The sequence below is a fragment of the Athene cunicularia genome (genome assembly GCF_003259725.1).
Source record: "Athene cunicularia isolate RWA chromosome 13 unlocalized genomic scaffold, athCun1 chr13_part1, whole genome shotgun sequence".
NCBI classification, from domain to species: Eukaryota; Metazoa; Chordata; class Aves; order Strigiformes; family Strigidae; genus Athene; species Athene cunicularia.
Genome location: NW_020799117.1, coordinates 3,708,583 through 3,732,264, shown reverse-complemented (window position 1 = coordinate 3,732,264; position 23,682 = coordinate 3,708,583). Strand labels below are relative to the sequence as shown.

Here is a 23,682-nt window from a genome sequence, read left to right as displayed (position 1 = left end):
AGTGGATATCCTTCCTTTCTTTACCCTGGAGAAATAGTGTGGATGCTGACGAATTATAATGCATGGTTCTTATTTCTTTTCCTTCTTTGTAGTAGCAGATCACGCAAGGCTGCCTATCTTGTCGGGAGTAGTCAGAATATTTGATTAATTTCTGCTCATGCTGCAGAACTAATTTTAAGCATTATCAACTGCTTTAAGCTGGCAAGAAGTTCAGGGTTAGTAATTCCTTTTGTCTTCTTTCCTTATTGTAGCACTTGTTTTACAATCATTCATTGCCTATTTATCTTCCCTAACATGTACTTCAGAAAACTGCAATCCACTCCTTATTTTCTCTGCAAAGTAGTGCATCAGTGTCAGTTTATGTCAAAAAAAATTACTAGGTCAGTCAAGAGGACGGCCACAGGCTTAATTTGGGGCACTGCAGCCACTCAGATGAAGTTGTACGGTTTTTATTTGTCAGAACTGGTCCAGCCATACATGTAATCAGATATGGTCCCTTCAGATGTATAGCTTGCACAAGTTGCAATACAGTCCAAACTTCCTTACCAACTGGAAAATATACCTCTTTGCCCTTAAAAACCAGAAATCTCTTGAGCATATTTAAAGGCAGCAAGAACCAGGCCTGCAAGTGATTTCTGCTCCCCCTTGCCCCCCCATGGTCCTCTCTACACTGTAAATAATTTTCAATTGCCAAAATGTCATAGCAAATGAGGAGAAGGAGAAGTTTATAAAACAGCAGGAGAACAGGAATACAGAAGAAATGAGACTTTGATTTATATTTGTTCTGTACATACTGAAGTAAGGTAGGAGAAAATGTTAAATGTCTGTTTTCTCCATTAGACTTTTTTCTCAACTGGCTTTTTATTGCCCATTGCATACTGTTGATCATGTATTTTGTTAAAATGTAAAATAAGCACCTTTTGAATCCCACGGTTAGAATTGTATCTGAGGCATTCTGGTGCTTACCTGAGTTTTTGTTTTCAGGCTTTCTGATGTCACCAGAATCCCTTAATGGAGGTTCATGTGCTGGAGCTCAGTTCGTTGCATTTTCATCTTGATTAATTTTCGATGTGGAAAACTTTCTTAAGCCAGCTGCTGATTGGCTGCAAAATGAAAGTCCTTCCTGAATGCAGTAAGTTTAACTGCTCGCTTCAGATGCTCACTTTCCGATGTGCAAGCTGATCAACTTGAACTGCTGTTCACCTCTTGTGTTCTACTTGCTGCTGAAAATTTTTACAGGGTTACAGAGGAATACAATGATTTGCCCTGTTTGTCAAAGCAGATGTACTGCTGAACTTCTGCTTGGAAGCAGAGGGGAGCTCAGAGGTCCACAGTAAAAAAGCATAAGGTTAAAAGCAGATTCAAGTTCCAGGCATTCTGAGACTACCATAAATAATGGTCCTTAGGGAGTAATGAAATTTAAGAGGAGAATTAATTGACAGTATCTTTTTGATACCGTTGAAACATGCATTCACTACCAAGATACATTTCTTCTATTTAAATAGGCAGCTTCAGAAACACTAATCCCTGTTACGCTGTTATGCCACAAACCGTGTCCCAAAAGAGGTTTAAAATTAATTAGGGGCTTGTAGGACCTGTGCCTCACTTGAGCAAGCATGTAACTACCTCTTCAGATCCAGTGTGGTTATAATATGGATTAATACTGGACCTAAAATACAGCAGGGTTGTTTATGGCAATAGCCTCACAAGCAGAGACCTTTCGAAAATATCAGCATAGCAAAGCAGCTTTGTAACATTCCTCTTTTACATAAGGCTTGTGTCATGCTCTTAAGAGAAGTGAGTCTGTCACAATTTAAAATTGCTGTACTTGTAAGAAGTGTCTCTTTAGATATAAAACTTTGCATTGTTACCAGTTGAATGACCAACTTTCTGAACTTAGAAATGCATGAATCAGTCTGCTTCAAATGTGTATAAATGAAGAGTTTTCTTTCACTGATACGCCCTTCCTTGGCTCCAACCCCGTAAACACTTACGTATGTGGCTCTCTTATCTTGTAGCCCCATAAACTTGAGTGGATCTCGAGTTACAAAACCTAAGTCAATACAAAATTACTTACCCAGTTAGGGTCCTAATGTATTCTCCAAGCTACACAGATGAGGTTTGATGAAAAACACTAACAGTCAAAGCATTTTCTCGTAATAAAAGCCTTAACAGTGCATACTGTTGTTAATAGAGACACTTATTTCAGGTAAATATGCATCAGAATTTGCATTGTGACTTGTGTCATGTTGTGATCATGTACTAATTGCTGGACTGTTAAAATGTTAAAATTTAGTTATATTTTAATATCCTTAGATCTAGAAGGAAATACTTTTTATTCTGGTAACAGTCATTACATCTATTTATTTGACTAAGTTGCAACAAAGTAATGGCTTCTACTAGAAATTGCTGTTCAATTTAATATCGGTATCACCCTTTGTTTTGAAGTTTAAGTGGTGTTAAAAAAAATATAGCTCATTTTGCTACATATTCTTTGGCTACCCTTACCTTTGTCTTCATTTATATCTCTTGTTGAAGGGCAAAAGAATATATGAGGCTTAAGTCTTCACCCTTGGGACTGACATTTGCAGCACAAATAGCTAGAAAGAAGGAAGACATCCTGACTTTCTAGAGTAGCATGCAGTATTTAGCAAGCAGTTTCTTTCCTCAGATTTTCTCAAAATTTAGAAATTCTTACATCAAGTATTGTAAGCATGTTTTTTTTTCCCCTTTTGACAATAAGGATTATTTAAGAATGCCTGAGTTCAGATCATGCTATGCATTTGGTCTTTTAGGTTTTTTTTTTTTTCCCCAGTACATTTATCCCTGAATTTCTTTTAGTGATGAAATTCCATGTGGATTCTTAGGTGCAGTCAGATGAAATGCTCCATCCTCAATATAAATTCATTGGGGAAAAATAAATTTAAGGGGTGTACAGCGAAATACAATATTTTTAAAACAAACAGGAACTACTTATCCTCCAGATTACAAAAATGTCTGTAAAGATGTAGTGAGCCTAGTTATCACAAGATGTTATGGATACCAAAAATGGGTACCAAACCATGCTGAATGTTTCAGAAATCAATCAGACACACCCACAGAAAGAAAAACATTGGGGGACTGAACACAAAGATGGCATTTTGAAGTTGGGAAACCACTCAGCTTGCGCATGGCTAAAATCAGAGGGATTGTTCTGGAAAAATAGCATTTTTAGTTTGCCTGCTCCTTTAATCCTCCTGAGCATCTGCTCTTGGGCGCTGGCTGGGGACAGGATGTCAGGCTAGATGTTATTTTTTGCTCAGATGAAGTTATAGCTAGTGGATATGTTCGCCTACCACAGAACACCCGAAGTAATAGATTTTTTTTTTTACATGATTTGTTCTCGAGACTTTTTTTAATAAAAAATTTTTGAATATGCTCATATAGTCACTCCTATACTGCATCTGTAAAGTAATGCGGAAAAATATTTGTAAATATTTTTCTAAATATTTACTAAATAATAACTGTGTATTTCTCTACAGATACTTGTATTTATTATGGCTTCCATTGCTATCTTGATACAAAAAGATTTGATGCGGGGGAAAGACTTTGAGACAACAGCAATTTAATGAGTCATAATATTTTCAGTAATAAACATTGAATCCCACTTCCCTCACTGTCAGAGGCAGTTATCTAATAAAGCCATTATCACCATCTGCCAGATCACGTTGAAATGACTACACCACAAAGTGAGAGCACAGCATATAAGGATTGCATCAGCTTTGGTCATTGTTCAGCAGAATCTTTGACACTGACTTGCATGTCTTGCTCCTCTTTGTAGGGGCATGGGTATGCACACCCTTGATACACATAATCCATTTCCTCTTTCGAGCCTCGGGCTTGAAGTCGCTTCAGTAAAATGCAGAACTACAGTATGAACTTCTCTCTTTTTCTTTTGTTAATAACATTATTAATGTTTACTGTGTTTCAGTAGATGATTGGTATCTGCCACTTGACTACTTTAATGTTTGGAAATCCATGTTCCTAACGTGTGGCTGTAAAGGTCATAGACTAAGCTAGGACCAAGTCTTAAGACTTGAGTAGTCTCCTGTACTCTGTAACAGCCAGGCCAAAGCATAGATGCTGCACTGGATCAAATAACGTCTGGCAGCAGTTACATTAATCATGTTTGAGTGCATTTCTAAAACATATGTAAACTGTTAGGAGTAACAGCAAAGTGTAAACTGCTAGGTAGAGGAAGCTCCAGTGAAAAAGAAAAAAGGGTTAATTTGAGTTAGATCAGGATTCTTGAAGTCAGTGGAGAAGAAATAAGCTGTCTCTTTAAATTAGTACTCATGGGGTGACTGTTGAGATTAATTTTTGAGATTAAACTCACTTTCAGGTTTCCCTGAAAAGTGAACTCTCATTCCTTTTACAGAGCAAATCAGGAAGTTAAATAACATTGGATATCTACCAAAAAATAATGAACGGTATTGAAGTGTAGAAAAGAGCTGAAAAGTGTGAGTCAGATCAGAAGGCTCTAAGTGGAAGTGGCTTTTGTGGCCTGAACTTGAGTTTTGTGTAAACAGCAGTCTGTCATCTGCCTCACAAAAATGCAAAACTTACAATAACTTGGCAAAGTTAACAGTTTCTCCTTTAAGGGGCTTAGTTTTGATACAGCTCAGACACTAAAGACTGAAGGGTTTGGGTTTTTTATCGTGTCCTAAGAGAATGATTGCCCTGTTGAGAGTTGAGGTTTCATCAGGGCTTGTTCAAAGCAGTAAAATTTCTTGAATTGATTTTCACTGCATCAAATTTCCATGACTTTGAACCAGGGCTGAGAACTGTTTTATTGGAATGCATGAGAGGGAAAGTGTTGTGAGAGTGAAGGTAGAATCATTTAAAAACTGCAGATTCCAGGGGGATTGGGTGGAATACACAGAGAGAAGAATGCAGGAAACTTTTAACAGTCTTGGTTGATTGGGGTTGATTGGGTTAAAACCTTCCAGAATCATGTAAAATGATTCTGAAGTCAATAAAATGCTGATGGAAGGATGATTAATTTAAACTACAATAAACAGACTCCGTGTCATGTAGTTGGCTTTGTAGCAAATACATATTTTCTCAGTGGAATTGTATCAACATTCATTTTTCTTTGATTTCTGGATATTGTTCTCAATTTTCTTTTGAGGAGAGGCTTCAGAATTTTTTAGAACCCCTGACTTGTTCCTGTTGAAACTTGCGTGTTCAGAAACTGGCCTTGTGTCAACACATCACCTGCTAGTTGTTAAGGGTTTAATTTTCAAAGCTATGATTTCATCTCCCTGAAGAGAAGGTGGACAGAGGGATTAAAAAAAAAAAAAAAAAAAAAAAAAAGGAAAAACATTTTGGGGATGAACTCAGACCAGATTGAATTGAGTATTCACATTAAGAAAGTATTACAGCCCAGAATGCATGATAAGCTAAAGACCTTGTCATTTAGGCTTTAAAGGAGTTTTATTCAGTAATGACCAGTAATATCTTGTTTGACAATGAGGATAAATTAACTAGAGCATTCTCCAGGAGTGGGAGAAGAATGCATTTGGTTTTGTTTCCATGCAGGTCTGCATTTGCTACTGTGCCTGCTTTGTTTAGGTCTGATAGCAATTTGTTTCATTTTAACTTCATTTAACTTGTGTGGAGGTTTGATTTGAAAAGTTGTGTTGTGAAATACCAAAGCAACAGCATTCGAGGCAGAGAGTGGTATCACTGTGAAACGGGGAAAGGCGAATAATAAAATTGAGAACTTAGTAGGATGGCCAAGAGATGACCAGAGATCAGTCTCTGCAAGTAAAGGATGAGGAACTCACTCTGAAAAATTCAGGGTGAGGTTTCTGTGGAGACTTCTAAAACTTTTTCGTTGTTTGAGTAGGAAATGCCTCGAGAACAGGTTTTCCTGTGGTCTTGTCTCAGGCTTAAGTACAAAGATATACAACCTGTTTTCTTTTCTCCTTTAAAAATATTTAACTGTACTTTTTAAAATCTCAGGAGAAAAAAAAAAAGGGGGGGTTTTGGTTCAAGAGTTGAAAACAGGCTTAGACCAGTTTGCACTGTCCATATCCATCTGCCTAGTTTTAAACATTGCAGAGGATTTTTTTTTTTTTATTTGCTATAAATGAGAGCTACATTTAGGCTAATTTTTAAAAGAAAATTTCTGAAGCTTCTCTTCCCACTTTTTAAAGATGACTGAAAAGAAAAAAAATCTACTGATCACAACTGTGTCTTTGAAATCAAACTGATGTTCGTATTATAGTCAGACTCCTAAGGCATCCATCCCCTTTCGTGCTACCCAACAGCTGTCCATACATGAATATATCGCCTGCTGACATGGCATTCCTACTTAATTTTTTCTCTCCTAATTATATACTTCTCACAGCTTTTTTTCCCTGTTTTATATCTGCAGTTTAAGCAATACATGCTGGTTTGCTTTCTTTGTTTGAAATTATTTAAAAGCACAGAAAAAAGCCGTTTGTGCAAATACAAAGGATATCTCTTCATATTAACCTAAGATTTCAATGTGTGGTAATTGAAAGATTATACCTTCAGGAGTTTATGATATTGAATTAAGTTGTATATTTTCCTCATTTGGGGGGAAAAAAAAAAAAGCAACAGAGATTTTGGCATTCAGTACCTCTGTAAAGTGTGTCTCATAGTTGCCTTTTGCCTGAGTGGTGGTGGTGGTGTAATTATTCTCCAGGGGGGAAATGCCTTGAGTAAATATATGAAAGGAATGGAATAGACATTATGCAACTTACATCCTTTCTGTGAGGCCTCATTTTTGTAAAATGTTTCTTGTTTTGGTCTTCTGTCTGGATAAATGCAAGCTGACTGAATCCTGATGTCATGGAAGCTCTTAACACTTTCCTCAACACTTACAACAAAGCTTTGTCTCTTGACCACATTTGGTTGTAGGCGTTGATTTTTGAATGTCTATTTTTTTTCCTCCTGTTGGAAGATTAATGAAAGAGAACTCTTTAGTGACTCAAATCTTTGAGCCTGATAGAATAGCACTTCCAAAGATGGGTCTGACCTAAGAATTCGGATCCAATCTCAGTTGTCAATACTTTTTCTCACCCACTACTCTTTCCAGCTCCACATCTAAATCCAGAGTGATAATTCTGGAAATTTGAGTCAGCTCCCTTACGGAGAGAGCTAGATTTTCATCTACTTTTAAAATTTATTTAAAACATGGTTGAAACACCATTTAAATCTTTAGAATTAAAGTAGCATAAAACAGATGTGAGCAGGCTGCAAGCAAAATCCAGGCAAGTAGTCCAGATCCCATCCGGGTCCAGGAAGTCTTCATTTCTAGCATTTGTAAGTGCTCTGATCTGTTGGGTTTGGATTAGGTTTGTCTCCATCAGTGCATCAGTTGGGTTTGGATTAGGTTTGTCTCCATCAAAAAATTGTTGCCTATATTGTCTTCAGCTTGAATACTTCCTAATTTTCTGGTTTGAAATAGGGGACGGTCCCCCGTTGACCGGACTTGTGTGCAGGGCTGTGTTTTGCTGTTCTCTGTGCTGTGGGGGTCTCTGCTTGCACTTGAGCAACACTTGATTGTTATTGAAGAGCTGAGGAGAAGGCCAGAAGAAAAAAATCCACCCTCTGTGCTCTCCTCCTCCTCTCTCCCTCTCCCCAAGCTCCTCTTTTGTGGTCCTCAACGCCAGTGCAAAGCGTTCTGTTCCTGAAAAGGAAGTGGGGTACCTCAACTTCCCTAAAGGACCATTAGAAAACTGTAATTTCAAAACGAGTTTCCTGTCCAAGGAAGAGGGCTTAGCACTTACAAGAACAGTTCTCCACTGTACGAGGCAGACATTTCAGTTTTATGAGGAACAAATAAAACATTCCTCTGTGCTTTACAGGCATAACACTTTCTTAGACTCTTTAGTTACAAAATGACCTGTCTGCATAGTTATGCTGATCAGTTGCAGAGAATAACACGGCCCAACTGTTTAGCAGTGCCTGATGCAGCAAAGAAGTGGAGGTGGGGGGAAACGGAGGCAAATGAAAAAGTAGTTTGCTGTTTGGGGCAAATCCTCCCCGTGCTTTTCAGCCGGTATTAAAGGCTGAGATACAAACCAAACAACTCCTGATCTAGAGAGGTGGAGATGCTGGCGTTATTACAGCACCACAGAATCTTACTGAGGGCAGTGGCGACGGCGTGGGGGTGTAACCGAGAGCACAGCTTGTCCTTTGGAAGGTGATACAGGTCTCGTGTCACTACAGGCGCTATATGCAGTGCGGAATGCAAGCTAACCCTCCCCTGTCTGAGCTGCAGCTTTTGAGAAGTATGTGAAAAGGATTATGTCAGCTTAATTGAGTTCTTTGGAGGTGTGGAAAGCATAGTCAGGTTGACCTTACCCTGCTAATCCTTCTTTAAAAATAAATTAAAGCAATTGTCAGCATGAAATGCTGAGTTACTTTGGGGGGCTTAGACTTAATATTTTATCTCGCCCCATAATAAAGTTAATTGTGCACTTTGAAGAACACAAAAACCAGTGAAAGCCTACCAAAATCCTCGACGAAGTTTAACTGTAGAACATCCAGAAGCAGCTGGAAGTTTTCCAGTAGGTGTCATAACTAGTTTATTATGGGACTTACGATGAAAAATAATTGGAGAATCATGTTAAATTCAGTCTAATGAAAATCCATAGTCTGTGCTATATAGTATTACTTAAGATTTACTATGTGTTATGGCAAAGGCATGTGGTCATGTGGGCTTTGATTTTAGTCTTTCATTTCCAGATTAATGTCTTAATTCAGTTCTATTTGCTCTAAAGCAAGCTTATGGGAGAGCTGTCATGGTATAATCAGTTCTTAAATGGGAAATCAATCTCATGCCCTTTTCTAATGTTAAATTTTAATATATTAGTGTGTGATAGATGTAAAAAAGATGTTTTCATTTTCTTTTTTTTCTCTTTTTCTCCAAATGTTACCAGGTTTGCAGAGGAAATGTAGCAAAAGCAACAGTGAAACACAGTCTGTGCAGAGGGAGATGAAAGGTTATGTATAATGGAGACAGCAATAGCACATAATTGCAAAGTCAGATAAACATGTTATGTCATTTTTTTTAATTGTTCCCCAGACTTTCCTGTAATAATTGCATTCTTTGACTAAGGTTTGTTGAGTTGAAGACAGATAAGTCAGCAGGTAACACTCTAGACTTTCACTTCCTAGATCCTTGCAGGGGAGCAAGTTAATGTTTCCTAATTCCAATACAAGCTATCCTATGTGCACAGCTATTAAATGTATTTTGTCAGGACTGGAGATTTCTTCTAAGGAGATAATTTACTAGGAGCAAACAAAAATGATGCATCAATTACTTTTTCTGGACAGAAGCTTTTTCTCCGATAGAGAAAAAAAATTCGTTAGGTCAACGTAGCAGCAGAGTTTATATTTTTAGTGTACTAACTTGGGGGTGTGCTTGCATGCTTCCATAATGTTAAAAATGAGAAACTAGGAATAGCATCTTTTGCAGTAATAGAAAAGTAGAGGCGATGCAAGCCAGAACTCGCATTTATGACAGGTTTGAGAAAAAAGCTATAACATTTGCACATCTAGTACTCCGTCACCTGATGGGAACAGAATTATAGGAGATAAACACACAGTACCCTAGAGAAGAACACTGAAAAGTCAAGAATCTAGGGAAACTCCTTTAAAATGATAAAAAAGTAAAAATTGTTTAGACCACGGGACTTGAAGTGTACATTTGCCTTTCGATGATTAGACATATAAAAAGAAAATTATAATTTTAGAGGTAGCTGTCTATTGAGGGTACTCTACAGCCGTTAGGAATAACATGATATAATTCAGGTATCTTTTTGCATGGATGCTAAATAACATTGATTTTTCTTAATGATCACAGTGTAATTAAAAAGGGGCTTACTTTTTCCCCAGCGGAAATTCTTGAATTGGCTGGAAATGCAGCAAGGGACAACAAGAAGGGTCGAGTCACTCCTAGACACATCCTGTTGGCTGTAGCAAACGATGAAGAATTAAATCAGGTAAGAAAAAACTCCGCCGTGTGAGGGCCAGAATTTCCTTTAGGGCTTTTTAAATTGTCTTTCCATATAGCTGAATTGTAACTCAAGACCTCTGCTTATTGAGTAGCCCACCAGGAAACAGCTCATTCACTCCCTAGCACACTGCCTGTGTACCTAACTACAGCACTCAGCTTAGTTATGTATTTCAGGACTATTATAATGTGTAAAAATGCAGTGGAAATGAAACATGACATTTCCTCACACTATTACAACCACTTTTGTTAGAGTGGGACGTTGTCATAAACTTCATAGAGACACAGAGAAAATCTTGTAGATGCTTTTTTTTTGTTTGTTTTCCCTTTACATAGCATAGGACTCAGTGGGACCTATCCTCTTCCCATTGAAGTCTGTCATTGTGACCACGGAATTAAGAGCTCTGGAACGCTTGCAAGTCTGAGTCCTTTGTGGATTTCAAGATGCCTTTAACGTAGCCAGAAAAAAAATTGGGCATGATTATTACAGTGTTGGGGTGTCAGCCAGAGGCACTGGCGAGGATTAATGTACGTTAGCGTGAGGTGCTGTAAAAACACGTCTGAAAAGACACTTTTTCCAAATCTATGTATTGTCATGGGGCAGGGAAAAAAAAAAATCCCCAAACCAACCTCCCCCTGGCTTTGTCTGAAATTTGATAATACTTTCCATTCATCATCCCTTTGTGAGCTTGGAGTCTCACTGAGTTGTGGTTGGGGAGCAGTAAACACGCATCAGAAGGTGGGAGTACCTGAGGGACTTTTGATGTCACTGTTTGTATTCTCCTCAATAGTGAATTAGACCCAGTTAGATGTATAAAAACTGAATTAAAGTGGTTTTAAATACAGAACGTGATATATTTCACCTCTGCTTTTAAAGGCTTGAATGAACTGCACACTTTTGAATATTGATCTGCTTTTCTTCAACTACATAAAGATTTTTTTGAAGAAAGACTTCCAGGTATAGAGATTTGTATAAACCCTCCATTTGAAGTTTCCTTTTTCTGAGAAAAAAATGTTTTTAAAATGCACTTTCAAGAAAATTCATCAATTGGGACCTGTATGAGGTTCTCCACAGCATGGTACCCATTGCAGTCTGGAACTGTGGACTTTGGGGTCTCATCTTCCTCACACAGGCTGCCCCGCAGAGCCCCTGTGGCTGGGGCTGTCTGGTTTTCTAGTAGTTGGGTAACAGTCTTCATCTCATGGCCTCATAGAAACAGATCTTGTGTGAGCCCGAGAGATGCTGACAGTAGCAAGCATATGTGCAAGAAGAATACATATTCCCTTTATAGTTAAAATCTAGTACGTGATCAGCTTCATTTTATACATCTCACACTTCTCTTCTCCAAGGATAATGTGTAAAGAAACATGCAAGTACCAATTAAAACTCGAGGCAGTGTACAAAGTTTGCAGTAAATGCTATTTTCTATTTATTGGTGAGTAAAGGCTGGAATTTGTCATCTACAACTTTTTAAAATGTTTTTTTTATTAGCTATTGAAAGGAGTCACCATAGCCAGTGGTGGAGTGTTACCCAATATTCACCCAGAGCTGTTGGCAAAGAAGCGGGGATCAAAAGGAAAACTGGAAGCCATCATCACTCCACCTCCAGCAAAGAAGGCAAAGTCTCCATCACAGAAAAAAACGGTATCAAAGAAAACAGGTGGCAAGAAAGGAGCAAGGAAATCCAAGGTAGAGTAATTATTTTAAACCCAAACAAGCTTGCTTAGTAGAAGCTGTAGGGACTTTCTGTTCCGTGCGTTGTTAACAGCAGTGATTTCAATAGCAGTGTAAGCAAATGCTGAAGGAGGAGTGTTGCCCTCTCCCCAGCCTGGCTGGAAGTCTGAAAAACCTCAGAAGTGGCTCAGGTGTACAGGACCGGTCAGCAAGTTGTAAATACTCTGTTCCGTGTGTGAAACAGTTGTCAGGTGGGCACAGGCTGGAGGCACCAAGAGCCAGAAGAAGAGGACGTATGGGGGCTGTACTAGTGTCTTACTGGTGAGCAAACGAGACCTTACGCAGCAGCTGTAGGGGCAGCTTTGCTGGGACTGCGCAGGTGCCTGCGCTGGGCTGGGCAGAGTAAACTTGCTTGGACTTTGTTCAAGTATTTATATGTGTCTGCAAAAAACAGGGAATCTGGGTGGGTTTTTTTTCAAAAGTAAAGTCACGCTAAAGTAGCGTTTTGCAGTTTTAAATACTGAAGAAAACAACAGCCCGAGTCGCATTGTAAGAATGTCCTCAGCCCTTAGCAGTCCTGTTTTCGAGTGTTCTAGTTTTCTGGTGTTTGTGGGGTTTTTTAATGGGTTTTGTTTTGTCCCAGTATAGTATAAGATGGCTCTTAGTTGATTTGATGAAATCCAAGGAGTGTGAAGTACTCCTCCTGAAGCAGGATGCAATTCTGGTAGATCAGGTAGCCAAGTCTTTTGAGCATCAGAGAAACTGTATTGTGGCTGCACAGAATTCCTTTGTCTGAGCTAAAGACCCACAAATGTCCTCCTCTGTTGTTACTAGTATGTTATAGATGAGATTCTTCCATGTTTAGACTTGGGGTTTTTAAATTTTTAGTAATGAAACTAATTCAAAACAAAGTATGGAGGTGAGAGGAAGAACATGAGGACCAAAATGTGATTTTTCTTATGCTAGGAAACAAGATCTTTTTTCAAGCTATGGAGAACATTCCTTTATTCTTTTGTTTTGTTTTGTTTCAGTTTGTAGGAGTAGGGAATCTTTTTTTTTTTTTCTTTTTCCAAAACATCTATTGTCAAGTAATAGATGATGAAAGTAGGGAGAAAAGTACACAAATTTCACATGGAATGGACAGTGCCTTCCAGGTTGAACAAAGCTTCTGTGTTCATCCTGCATATCTGTTGTTGTTACTTGGTCACTCTTCTGATTGTTTCACCCTTTTGTTTTTCAAACTGTTGAATTTAGTTTTCTCTCTCAGAACACCTAGTAGCTGACATTTCAAGTGTCGTGCTTCTAATAACCATGCACTAATAATTTCTCTAAATCTGGAATTTTTTTTCTCCTACTTGATTACAAAAGCAGGAAGTCTGTTGTGGGGTTCTGTTTTTCTTCTACACAATAAACTGTATTGTCTGCTTACGATATTGGTATTTGGCTAACAGTAAACTCCTGGGGAATTGAAATAGGACTCATGAAAATCTAATTTTCAAAACATTTGTGTAAAATAAAGCCTGGTTACAGCTTCTAGAAGCACCAACATACCCTTGCATCAAAGTCCTTGTGGTTGCTCAGCCACAGATTTAGTTTATATACTTTGGAAAGGGACGATAGGAGAACAAGGGCTTGCTTAGTATTTCAGGTGTGCTTTTTAGCTTCAGCACAGATACTGCTAAGTCACCAAAGGTTCATATGAAATTATAAGTAGTAATTTTATTGAAAATATGAAATTATTTTTGGCACCAACCGAGTTTATAACCTCAGCAGTCAATTCACTATCTTCATGAAACTTTTCAAAATGTTCCTAATTCTCCTTTTTATGCAGTACATCGATTCATTCGTGAAACCCATTATTTTACTTCAGTAATACAGTTGAAAAAAGGAATGGTGGTTGAGGGGAACTCCTTCTCCCCTTACAGTTTTACTGGAGATAAAGGAAGGTGATGATATTAAACAGGACAGAGAAGATTGTTCAGCCCATTTGCTACTACTGGGCAGGTAGAAAGTAGATGTATTATTCTGACACTGGCTCTAAGGATGGCCAGATTTCAAAGCAGTATTTCTAAAAATAAATTTGTGAAATCTGGGAGCACTTCCTGTCACGGAGAGAGAAACTTTGAGCTCTGACAAGTTAGTTTTTACCTTAAAACGAACGTCTGCCCACACATATAAATAGAGACATTATCTTTTTCCACACAAGCCATTAGAAAGCTGTTAAAAGTTTGGGGCTGTTTATATCTCTTCCTAGAAAATTTAAGACAACTGTCATCTGAGTTGTGCGCTGTCGTAAGCAAGAAAAGGGTTGTGTAGATATGCAGATGTTTAGGTCGGTTTTCCTATTGATTCCTTCAGCTGTAATCAGTCACTTCAGTTAGACTAAAGGATAAAATCCAAACGCCACTGTACTAGCATTTTATTGCCTGGTAAGCATTTATGGCTTGTCGTATATCTTAGTGTTATTAAACTGGTTTTCTCTCAGCCTTGAGTTAACTAATTAACCCTATTTTCGGAAGAAGAAGCAGGGAGAAGTGAGCAAATCAGCCAGTGCTGACAGTACAACAGAGGGAACTCCTGCAGATGGTTTCACGGTCCTGTCCACCAAAAGTCTGTTTCTTGGCCAGAAGGTATGCTCCTGCATTTTTATAAATGAATACTTATTTTTTCAGTGCTGCTTAGGGAATACCCCTTCCCACCACCCCCCTTTCCTCAAAACGTCTAGGTACAATGGACATTTCCCCACTGAGCACTTGAGGAGGTGTATGGTGTTAGTTTTTGAACAAAGAAATTCTCTGAAACAACTTTTAGAACATTAAAAAAAATATCTAAATGAGTCTTCATATGGCTACATAATTAAAAACGCAAATAGAAGGAAAGCCTGTGTGCTTGTAATCTGTCTCGCCTTATTCATAAACAGCATAATTGTTACAGCTAAACTTCTGCTAAAAATGAGATTATTCTAAGAATAAAATGTCTTTTTCCAATGGGCAGCCCACTTCATTGCTGATGTAAACGATTTTCAGGTTTTTATCAAAAACCTATTTTAGACATTTGTTCATAATAGTGGTTTTCTGTTTTGTTCTGCTTTGTTATTTACAAAAGTTAATGCTGTGTAATAATGAATGATGCTTTTATGAAAAGCTAGAAGTCAACAATCCTTTTTTCCTTGTGAATATGCTTTGGGACATGGGGTGGTTTAATACAAATACATGTCTGCTCAAAGAGAGGATCCATTTAAAGAGACAATTCATTAAATTAATTCGGTCTTGAAACCTGCCTTTAGTTCGTGATACAAAATTTTGTTAAGTAAAACTGCATCTTTCTTTTATCATTCAGTAATCAGATCATTGTGTTGTAAGCCATAAAAGATGAGCCATTGTCCATTGTGGAATGTATCTCCTCTGACTCATTTTTATTTCATACTGAGGTTGTTCATTTATACTGCCACAGTTTGTTTGCCAAGTTTAACGTGCATGAGAGTAATGTTATTTTTTGCAAGACTTCTGATTTTCCACATTTAATTTTACTGCTAGAGCTAGGTTGCTGCTTTGGTAGGGTTTTTTTTGTTATTTGACTACTACTAGGGGGGTGGTTTCGAACATATTTTAAAAAACATTTTGATGACTAAATTAGAACCCAAAATTTATAAACTACACTACTGTTTCAAGAAAGCGAGTAATGTCAGACTTCTGGACCTGATTTTAAACTCCTTTTAGTTACCGTAGGAAACCTGTAGTAAGACTTGGCATTGTGTTCCAGCAAGACTGACCCAGCAAATCAGCAGGGCTTTGCTGTTGGGCTCAGTGGAGGAGAATCAGCAACTCCAGGACCGCTTTAAGCTGTGGTGAGCAAAGCCAGTGTCTGTTAGAGCTCTCCAGTGAGCACCTTGTGCTGGGAAATGGACGTTCTGGCTTTCTCATTCACTTGGAGTGCAGCCCCTTGAAAAAATTACTGGTATGACACATCCATCCTCGTACTGGTTTGCTGTCAGTTAGCCCTATGTGTGAGAGGGGCCAGGTAGCCTTTATTTGTAACAGAGCACACATAATTAAAAGAAAAAATGAAAAGGAAAATGAAAACCCATTTGTCTCCTGTGAGGGAGCACTCCAAATGAAATGGATTATTTTCTGAGGGGTAGGGAATGCATAGGTGCTGCTGAGATGTGTCTAGCACAGATTATATTTTGCTTTTGGTTCCCTGTGTGAAACTACCTTCAGAGGCAGTAAATGGTTAGTGAAAAATCTAAGAAGAGTAGGCTATGTCTAACAAATATATAAGAATTTTCTGTATCCTATTACGTGTGAGTTAAAAATTAAATGCTCACCTTGTTTGAGCTGATAAATAATGTATTAATGTATTTGTTTTGATTTTACCCCCAAAATAGAACATTTAGACCATTCTTTTAACACTGAAAATGTGGAAAACTTAAAATGCTGAAACATTTGCACTGTAGTGATCAAAGAGATTTTATTTAGCATAAAAAAAACAAACAAAAAAATTAGTGTCTTATTCCTAGAAATATTTTCAGACATTTCCCCAGAAATTATTTTTAAAACATGCATTTCAGAATTATCAAAATAATTTTGATTTTCTTGTGATAAAAAAGGCAAAGATAAAACTTTCAATTGTGGAATAAGTGGGAGTTGAATGCATCCTCCTCCTCCTTAAATTTGAGGTGTGTTTTGCAGTGGGCCAGGAGGCTCCTGGGTGTGCCAGGATGTCTGCTGCTTTGTGCAGGTTTAACAGACTGCAACCTCATTGATGGTGGTGGTTGTTTTAATTATTTAAATGACACATGGAAGTCTCAAATAATTTATTTATTTTGAAAATTCACAAGTTAAGTATAACATTTATGAAAACTCTAGTGACTTTGAATCAGGTAAAATGCTTCTGCTTAGCCCCTTTTACATGCAATTGCTGTTTAAAAAGATAATATTTAAAATATTTGTTTAAGTCTGCTTAACAGAAAAAAAAGTTCGCTTTTATTATAGTTGTCTTAAATTAGTGCCACCCAGTATTCATAAACATAATGAACTATGGATTTTCTTCAGTAGCTGTTCTGGACAGTAGCGTTGCAGTTCAGTTCCTTAGACTTGTGCATGTTATTTTTTTTCCAAAGCGTGTGAGGGCAGAAGGTGTTTGCCTGTGTGGAGGAGCTTTCAGCATAGCCCCTCACTCTCCTTAAACAGCGTTTTAAGGGAAGGAAAACTCTGGTAGTCTCTTGGTTAGGGAGGACAGCATGTCTAGGTTGTTCAGCTGGAGGCCGGGAAACCAAGAGTTTTGGCTGATTGAGAGATGCTGTAGATCACCTTTTTTTTCTGTTGCCTTCCCCATTAGTGAAATGGAGATACAATTACACTCTTCACATGGATGGTAGGAAAGCTTAATATGTTAAAACCTTTTGAGCTTTTCCATTTGAAAAGCAAAAATATTTGTATTAATCACAGTTATTTGATATTTTTTTTTTAATTTGTACATACAGATTTTCAGTATACTTTCACATTCTGTGTGTTTTTTAATAAACTGCAGTGCAAACACAGAAACCTGAAACTGAAAAAACCCCAAACAATCAGTGTCTTTCAAACCTCCTGTGACATCCTTGAACACATTTACAGCCTGTCTCTTTGATCTGCAGAACCACTATCTGCTAGATCAGGAAATAATTTACAAGGTGCAGAGAAGGAAGAAAATAACCCTGTTCTTCGTATCACGTCATTCATAAGTGTTTAATGGAAAAATCTCTTTCTTAGCTCCATGTTTGCAGAAGGGAAAGGGAAGGGGTTTATTTGCAAGAATGGCTCTTCATCCTTCCAATATCTCCAGATTTAATTACTGAAAACACAGATTAGGAAGTTACAAACCTGGGTACTGTTCTGATTTTTTAAAAGTACTGTTACTGCTTTAAATCTTTAGGTAACTGCAGACACTGAGCTAGAAATTCTTAGAGGTCAGGAAATGGCGAAGAACCCTTCAGTTATACCTGTAAAAGTGTATTAGTGCTACACTAATTAAGTATTAAAATCTAGTTAATAGGTAAACGATTGTACATCCTACAAGTGACATCCCAATGGAAACATGGTATTCTGCACGTTAACTAGTTTGTTTTTTCTGAGACAATTACGGAGTAGAGGCAGAGTTGTAAGACCTCAAGTCTAAGCGTTAGGGTTTGGACTTTCAGAGAGACCTCAGCTTGTTGTCTGCAACAGGCATCTTCAGTTTTCTCTATGAAAATCATACCAGAAAAAGTTCCGAGACTTTAAAGGTAATTTTGTCTGAAATAAGAAATGCAAGGCTTGGCTCAGAAAGTACTCATGGATGTGCTAAGTGCCATCTGCATTTTATCTAACTAACATTTGATTTAAATGTTACCTGAAGTTATGTCCATTCTTTGTTGCACATTTATATCCAAGTTGTGCCTATTTATTTTTTTTTTTAAAAGTGGTCCTTCATGCTTCACACTATTGGGTAGTAAAATTGAGCAACTACGCATTGGAGGATTTAATTCTATGGGAAAGCATCTGATTTTTTTTTTAATTGTTTTTGGCAATCGGAGAGCTAACAGTGCATTGAACAGTAAATGCAAAAATTAGCAAAATAATACTCAGCTGCCAACACGTGCTGTCAATGATGGGCAGCTTTTTAAGCATTTTGTTGTTGCTGTTAAATTAAAACTTTAATGAGCTGGTTGCTACGTAAATCCCATATATGAGTAGGCACAGAGGTAGATTAAAGGTCTGAAACCAAAATGGTCTGCGGCCAATAGATCTGGGGCAAAAGCTTGCAGAACACAGAATTAAGGATCAAAGAGACGCACCTATAAAATGAACAAAATCTGCTTAGGAACATACTAAAACCTCCACAAAACAGTCTTTTGGTGTGTGCATGTGTTTTGTTGTTTTTTTTTTTTTTAATTTCAAAATTCATAAAGTTTCTTTAACATTTTGGTTTGGTTTGATTTGACTTTTTTTTAAACAGCAGTTGCTTGTAGTCAAACTCAAGACTCAAACTCAAGTATGAATAAGTCACCACATGTGAAGTATTAAAGGACTCTAAGCTATTTGGAAAGCAAGCTTTCTTGGGTTTTATTACAAATTCCTGAACAGACCCATACTTAAACCAGGGCTGAATTACACTCATTTTTAGCCAAAATCACCCTCTTTTGAGGGAACGTAGTTTACTCAAGCAACATATGCAAATTACACGAAATTGCTGGCTTTTAAAAAGAGAAAGAAGGTCAATTCATATAATCACATGAATGAAATGGAAATCATTTTTTCATAAAACTTAAATATATGGATGTTGGCCTCCTTAAATGACCCGTTCACTTGTATTAGTTACATGAACTGGCTCGTGTTCCCTGTTCATAAACTCACATACACAAGCAGAAGATTGGAAGAGTTAAGTTTACAGAATGTGGATTACAAATCAAGAGACAAAATTCAGTTATTGATGAGATTAATTGCCATGCCTGAATGTATATGTTACGCTTCATTGGTTGAACCCAGCAGGCTTTGTATTAGAAGGAAAGCCTGGCTTAACTGCAGCTGGCTTCAGGACTTGCATAAATGAATGAGAACTGTCTGTTTCATAGTTACTTTCCCTATTCCCTAATCAGCTACTGAAACAATCACCTTAATGCACGTTCGTAGACAGAAGCATAATTTATGATGTAGATAATATATCTCCCCATATGAAAGAGTCGAGGAAAAATTTTTGTGCTTTAGAGTGTTCTAAGTTTTGACAATAGTAAACTTGGTGCACGTGAAATCAAACTTCCCAACGCTGGCTGTGAAGCAGTGTCACAAACCCCTGTCACAAAGCTTCCTCACGTACCTGTCAGCTACTGCAGGTTTCACCTTTGCCAAGTTTGGCATCAAATTGCCTCAAATTACAGAGTTGTTTCTGTGGTGGAGGGGGTCACACCCTATGATGCAACCCCTGAACTGTCAGTAGTAAGTAAATTGTGCTCTTACTTTACACCTCTAAACACTTCCAAAGAAACATCCTCGCTAGTATGGCATGGCAGGATCAGTTTGTTACCATTGCTGGTCTTTTCCTTGACTTCTTATTTTATACACTAGTTTGGAAGTCTTGCTCAAAATGTGTTGCTGGAAGATGAAATCTGCACTTCCTCCTATTCTATTAATTCTTTTTATTCTTTTAAGAACGCAGAGTGCGGATGCGAGGTTAATCTCTAGATATCTGTGCTGCTCCCTCACCTTACTGTAGGGCCAGAAGGAATCCTGCTTTGGTAATGATTCAGACAGCAATTGAGAAGCATGCTGTAAATACAGGGGTGTTAATGAGAGGAGTTAATGGCCGCTAGTGGGTGGGGTTAAAATCTCTGTTTTCATCAACGACAAAAGGAAGTAAAGCAAATAAAACAAAAACTAGAAGCAGTAAGTACATAGTAGTGCTGCTTACAGTACTTCAGCAGCCATTCACAAAGGCAGCAGAACTGTGCAAATGAAAACTGAAGTGCCTGCGGTACAGAATACAGTGACCACTAGTTAGGAAAGAAAAAGAATTGTGTCCCCTTGTTAGGGCGGAGGAATTGCTGGAGACCAACGTGTGCTTTCTCAAAGAGACGCTCGTGTTTGCTGGCTTAAAGGAAGAGGAGCAGCACCTTTTATCCAGCGTCAGTGCTGAGTGGTCATGGCACATTCCCGTAATTGACGTGTAAGAAATGATTAGGGTGTCCTTCATCTGTAATTTGAGGAGAAGCAAATAAGCAAATACCCTCTGATAATGCCAAAATAAGAATCCCAAACAGCGGCCAACATAAAGCCAGACCAGAGCTTGTTAGTAGGTGCATTCACATCCTCCCAGTGTGACCAGTGTTTGAGTCTTGTGTTTGCATTTTTTTTTGGATAATAACCCTCCTTTATGACCTGCCTTTTATTTTGCATATTTGTTTGCAGTGATGCTATCTCCATCTGTGTTGCAAAGCTCACTTTTCTGCAGCTTCTCTGTGATTTCCCAGCTGTCCTGTTATTTCCCACCTCATGCTTTTCTTTTCAGCTGAACCTTATTCACAGTGAAATCAGTAATTTAGCCGGCTTCGAGGTGGAGGCCATTATCAATCCTACCAATGCTGACATTGACCTTAAAGATGACCTAGGTAAATGGGGCATGGGTTGACACAACTAACGGTCACATGGAAATTATGGAACCCAGAATTTACTCTCTAGGGCTTCAAACATCTAATAAGAGCAGAAATTCAAATCTTCCAGGTTCCGTTTGGTCGAAGAACTATATTCAAAAGACTTTTTCACCAAATCTGAATATGTTCAGCTATTGCTAGTCTTCAAGTTGATTTCAGTTAAAACAAATCATTTAAATTCTTTTCCATAATGATCATATGTGACTGTTAGCTATTTTGGGGGGTTTCTTATTTGGATACTTTGAGGACTAAAATACTTTTTTTGTCAGGTTGTTTTCAAAATAAGCAGTTTCTCCATTCTAATGGCAGTCTTGTTTTTTTTTTCTGATACTCAGTAGGCATACATTTTTTTAAAGAGGAATGATTAGATAATTACCCGTCCCAAATCTTTCCTACCTTGATTTCATGTTTAATTCAGTCAAATAATTTGTTTCCATTATCCTTCAATTACTCCCTGTCACTTTCACGTTCATCTGAAAACAAATACAGACATTATACCAACACTGAACTTGTAGATACTGTCATAGTTGGTGCATTACTTTTAAAGCTTGTCTTGTTCCAGACTGGAAAAAAAAAAAAAAATCCCCCTTCAACAAAAGTCTGTTCTTCAGCAAAAGAAAAATTAACTTTTATGCATTATGTACTGCCTTCCCTTATTTCATTGTACCTGCTGCTCTGTTTTTTTTTAAAACTTCCTTAATGGAATACAACCCATAATTCTTGTAGTACTGCATTTCCTATGGGAATGTACACAAGTAATTTAACAAGAAAAAGATTTAAGAAGGCTAATTTTTAAATCAGCCTTTCTCAGAAATATGTATATTTTTACAAGTGTCTCAGCCGTTCCAACACATAATTAGAAAATATGCCTTACCTTTAAAATACAAGATCGATCATTTATATTTTTTTAAGCAAATTCAGAACAGTGCTGTTTGCAAATACATGGTTTCCTCCAGATGAAGGAGACTGTCAGCTTTAGAAACAAAATGATGAATTGCCATACATATGAGGATTAGTGCCTGTCAGCTTATTGGTGCTGACAAAATGGAGAAACTAGTTATTTTGTTTGGTTTGATGATCCTGAATTTCTTTTTTTAAACAGATTCCATATTTTAGTGTCATGCTCTGTGGGGAACTGGTTGTTCTAGGTTTCTGCAAAGTGAAATGGGGTATTAGCTGATTTTAAAACTTTGGAAATGGTCTCATGTGATTGCTCTGACTTGTCATTTTAACATTTATTTGATCATGTCATACTCAATATTCCTCCTCCTGTTCCCTACACCCCTTTCTCTACACACACCTGCACACACAACTCAGCATATTCCTTTGGCGCAAGGTTTGGAGATGTAAAGGTAGGAAAATATGGACGTTGGTACATGTGTAAATGTAGAGCCTGTGCTGGGTCTCTGTCCAACGTGGTTGATATACATCTGTTTACCTGTTGTAGTTGCAAGTTGTACAGGCTGACATTGCCACGATCGACAGTGATGCTGTCGTTCACCCGACAAACTCTGACTTCTACACCGGTGGTGAAGTAGGTAATGGAAAGTTCAGTGCTGCGGAGTTTGTATGTGTGTGCATGGTCAATCAGCAGCCACAAGCTTGTTGTAGCTATGCAGATTTGCATTCATTTCTCACTTCCAGCAGTCCTGACTGATGATAAAATGAATAATTGTGAACTCAGTAGGCATTTTTGACGTTTATCTCCAAATCAGACTTTCAGAAGTTAGACTAGAACACACCGCCAAAATTTGAAGTACAGGAACAGTACGTTCAACGCAGGCATGTGACCAAGGAAAATGAATTACTGCATTGTTTGTTTGACATGCTAAATGCCTGTCTTGAATGTGGTTTGAGGCTTGATCTTTAGATTTCTAACCAGTTCCAGTACACCTTCTCCACGCCAAGTTTCAGATGTTCACATCTGTCATGCCGGATCTAGCCCGTCTATATTTTCTGAACTCTTAAGATTGGTTAGGGGTTTTCTTTTCATGTTTCATCTTGTGGACCGATTACCTTCCTGGCCCTGCTCAACGGTCCTCATGCCCACAAGCACACGGCTCGTGATGCCACGGATGTTTTTCAGGCAGTCAGTCATGTAAGCTACACCGATGAGAGAAGGCATGATGGAAAACATGACAGACATCTGAATTCAGTGTCTTAAGTGTTCCCTGAGTAACTCTTAACTTAGTAATTCCCCTCTCTTCGTACAGTATTTTGAAGGATTTGCTGAAAGGGTAGCAGTACTTTAACTGAACTGCCTTGGTAATTTGAGAAGGCAAATCAGAATTTGGGCAGAATGCAGAAGTTGCTGGTAAGGGTGATCACCCACCATGCTTAAAAAAAAGTCACCTGCTCCCAGCCTCTGTTCTATGTCTCCTCTTAACCCCATCGTCGCTGTGCAGATGGTCTCCCTCCATGCCTGACACCCCATTTTGGTGCTGGCTTGGGGGGACACACATCCAGCTGTGGAGCTGGCGTTTCTACAACACCCGCTCTTTCTGAAGGGGCTCCTTGCTGAGTAACACACAGACAAATGTAGCTCTGCAGAGCCTGTGGGGCAGGAACAGCTGTGACTTGGCTGGCTAAACATTATGCAGAGCCGTTAAAATAAATGTGTCATAATACCCTGTATCTGAGGAATAGGCTTCTAAAGTCTGTCAGACCCATTTAGTTAATGTGCTTGTCTCCTACCCTTTGACAAAGAAATGTTTTGCTACCCTACAAAGAAAATTGTGTCTCGAAGCTGTACTGCTCGTTCCTTAGTGTAGGTTCCTGTTGCCTCTGACTGCTGTAAGAAAGAATAGA

The 23,682-nt window shown here is 38.1% G+C and overlaps 1 protein-coding gene across 6 annotated transcripts in view; it reads left to right on the top strand.

The window, feature by feature from the left end:
• Window positions 1-23,682, top strand: part of LOC113485096 (core histone macro-H2A.1) — a 38,693-nt gene that overhangs the window by 3,825 nt on the left and 11,186 nt on the right. Inside the window, exons 2-6 of one of the 6 annotated variants that reach the window (XR_003399352.1) lie at window positions 9,916-10,022; window positions 11,526-11,723; window positions 14,228-14,338; window positions 20,733-20,832; window positions 22,322-22,412. Coding sequence is in view for 5 of the 6 variants with exons in the window: in XM_026857988.1 (XP_026713789.1) it covers window positions 9,916-10,022; window positions 11,526-11,723; window positions 14,228-14,338; window positions 20,733-20,832 (516 nt within the window). In the remaining variant the exon portion in view is untranslated. The remainder of the gene's footprint in view (window positions 1-9,915; window positions 10,023-11,525; window positions 11,724-14,227; window positions 14,339-20,732; window positions 20,833-22,321; window positions 22,413-23,682) is intronic. The other 5 variants (XM_026857991.1, XM_026857989.1, XM_026857990.1 and 2 more) reach the window with 5 other exon arrangements.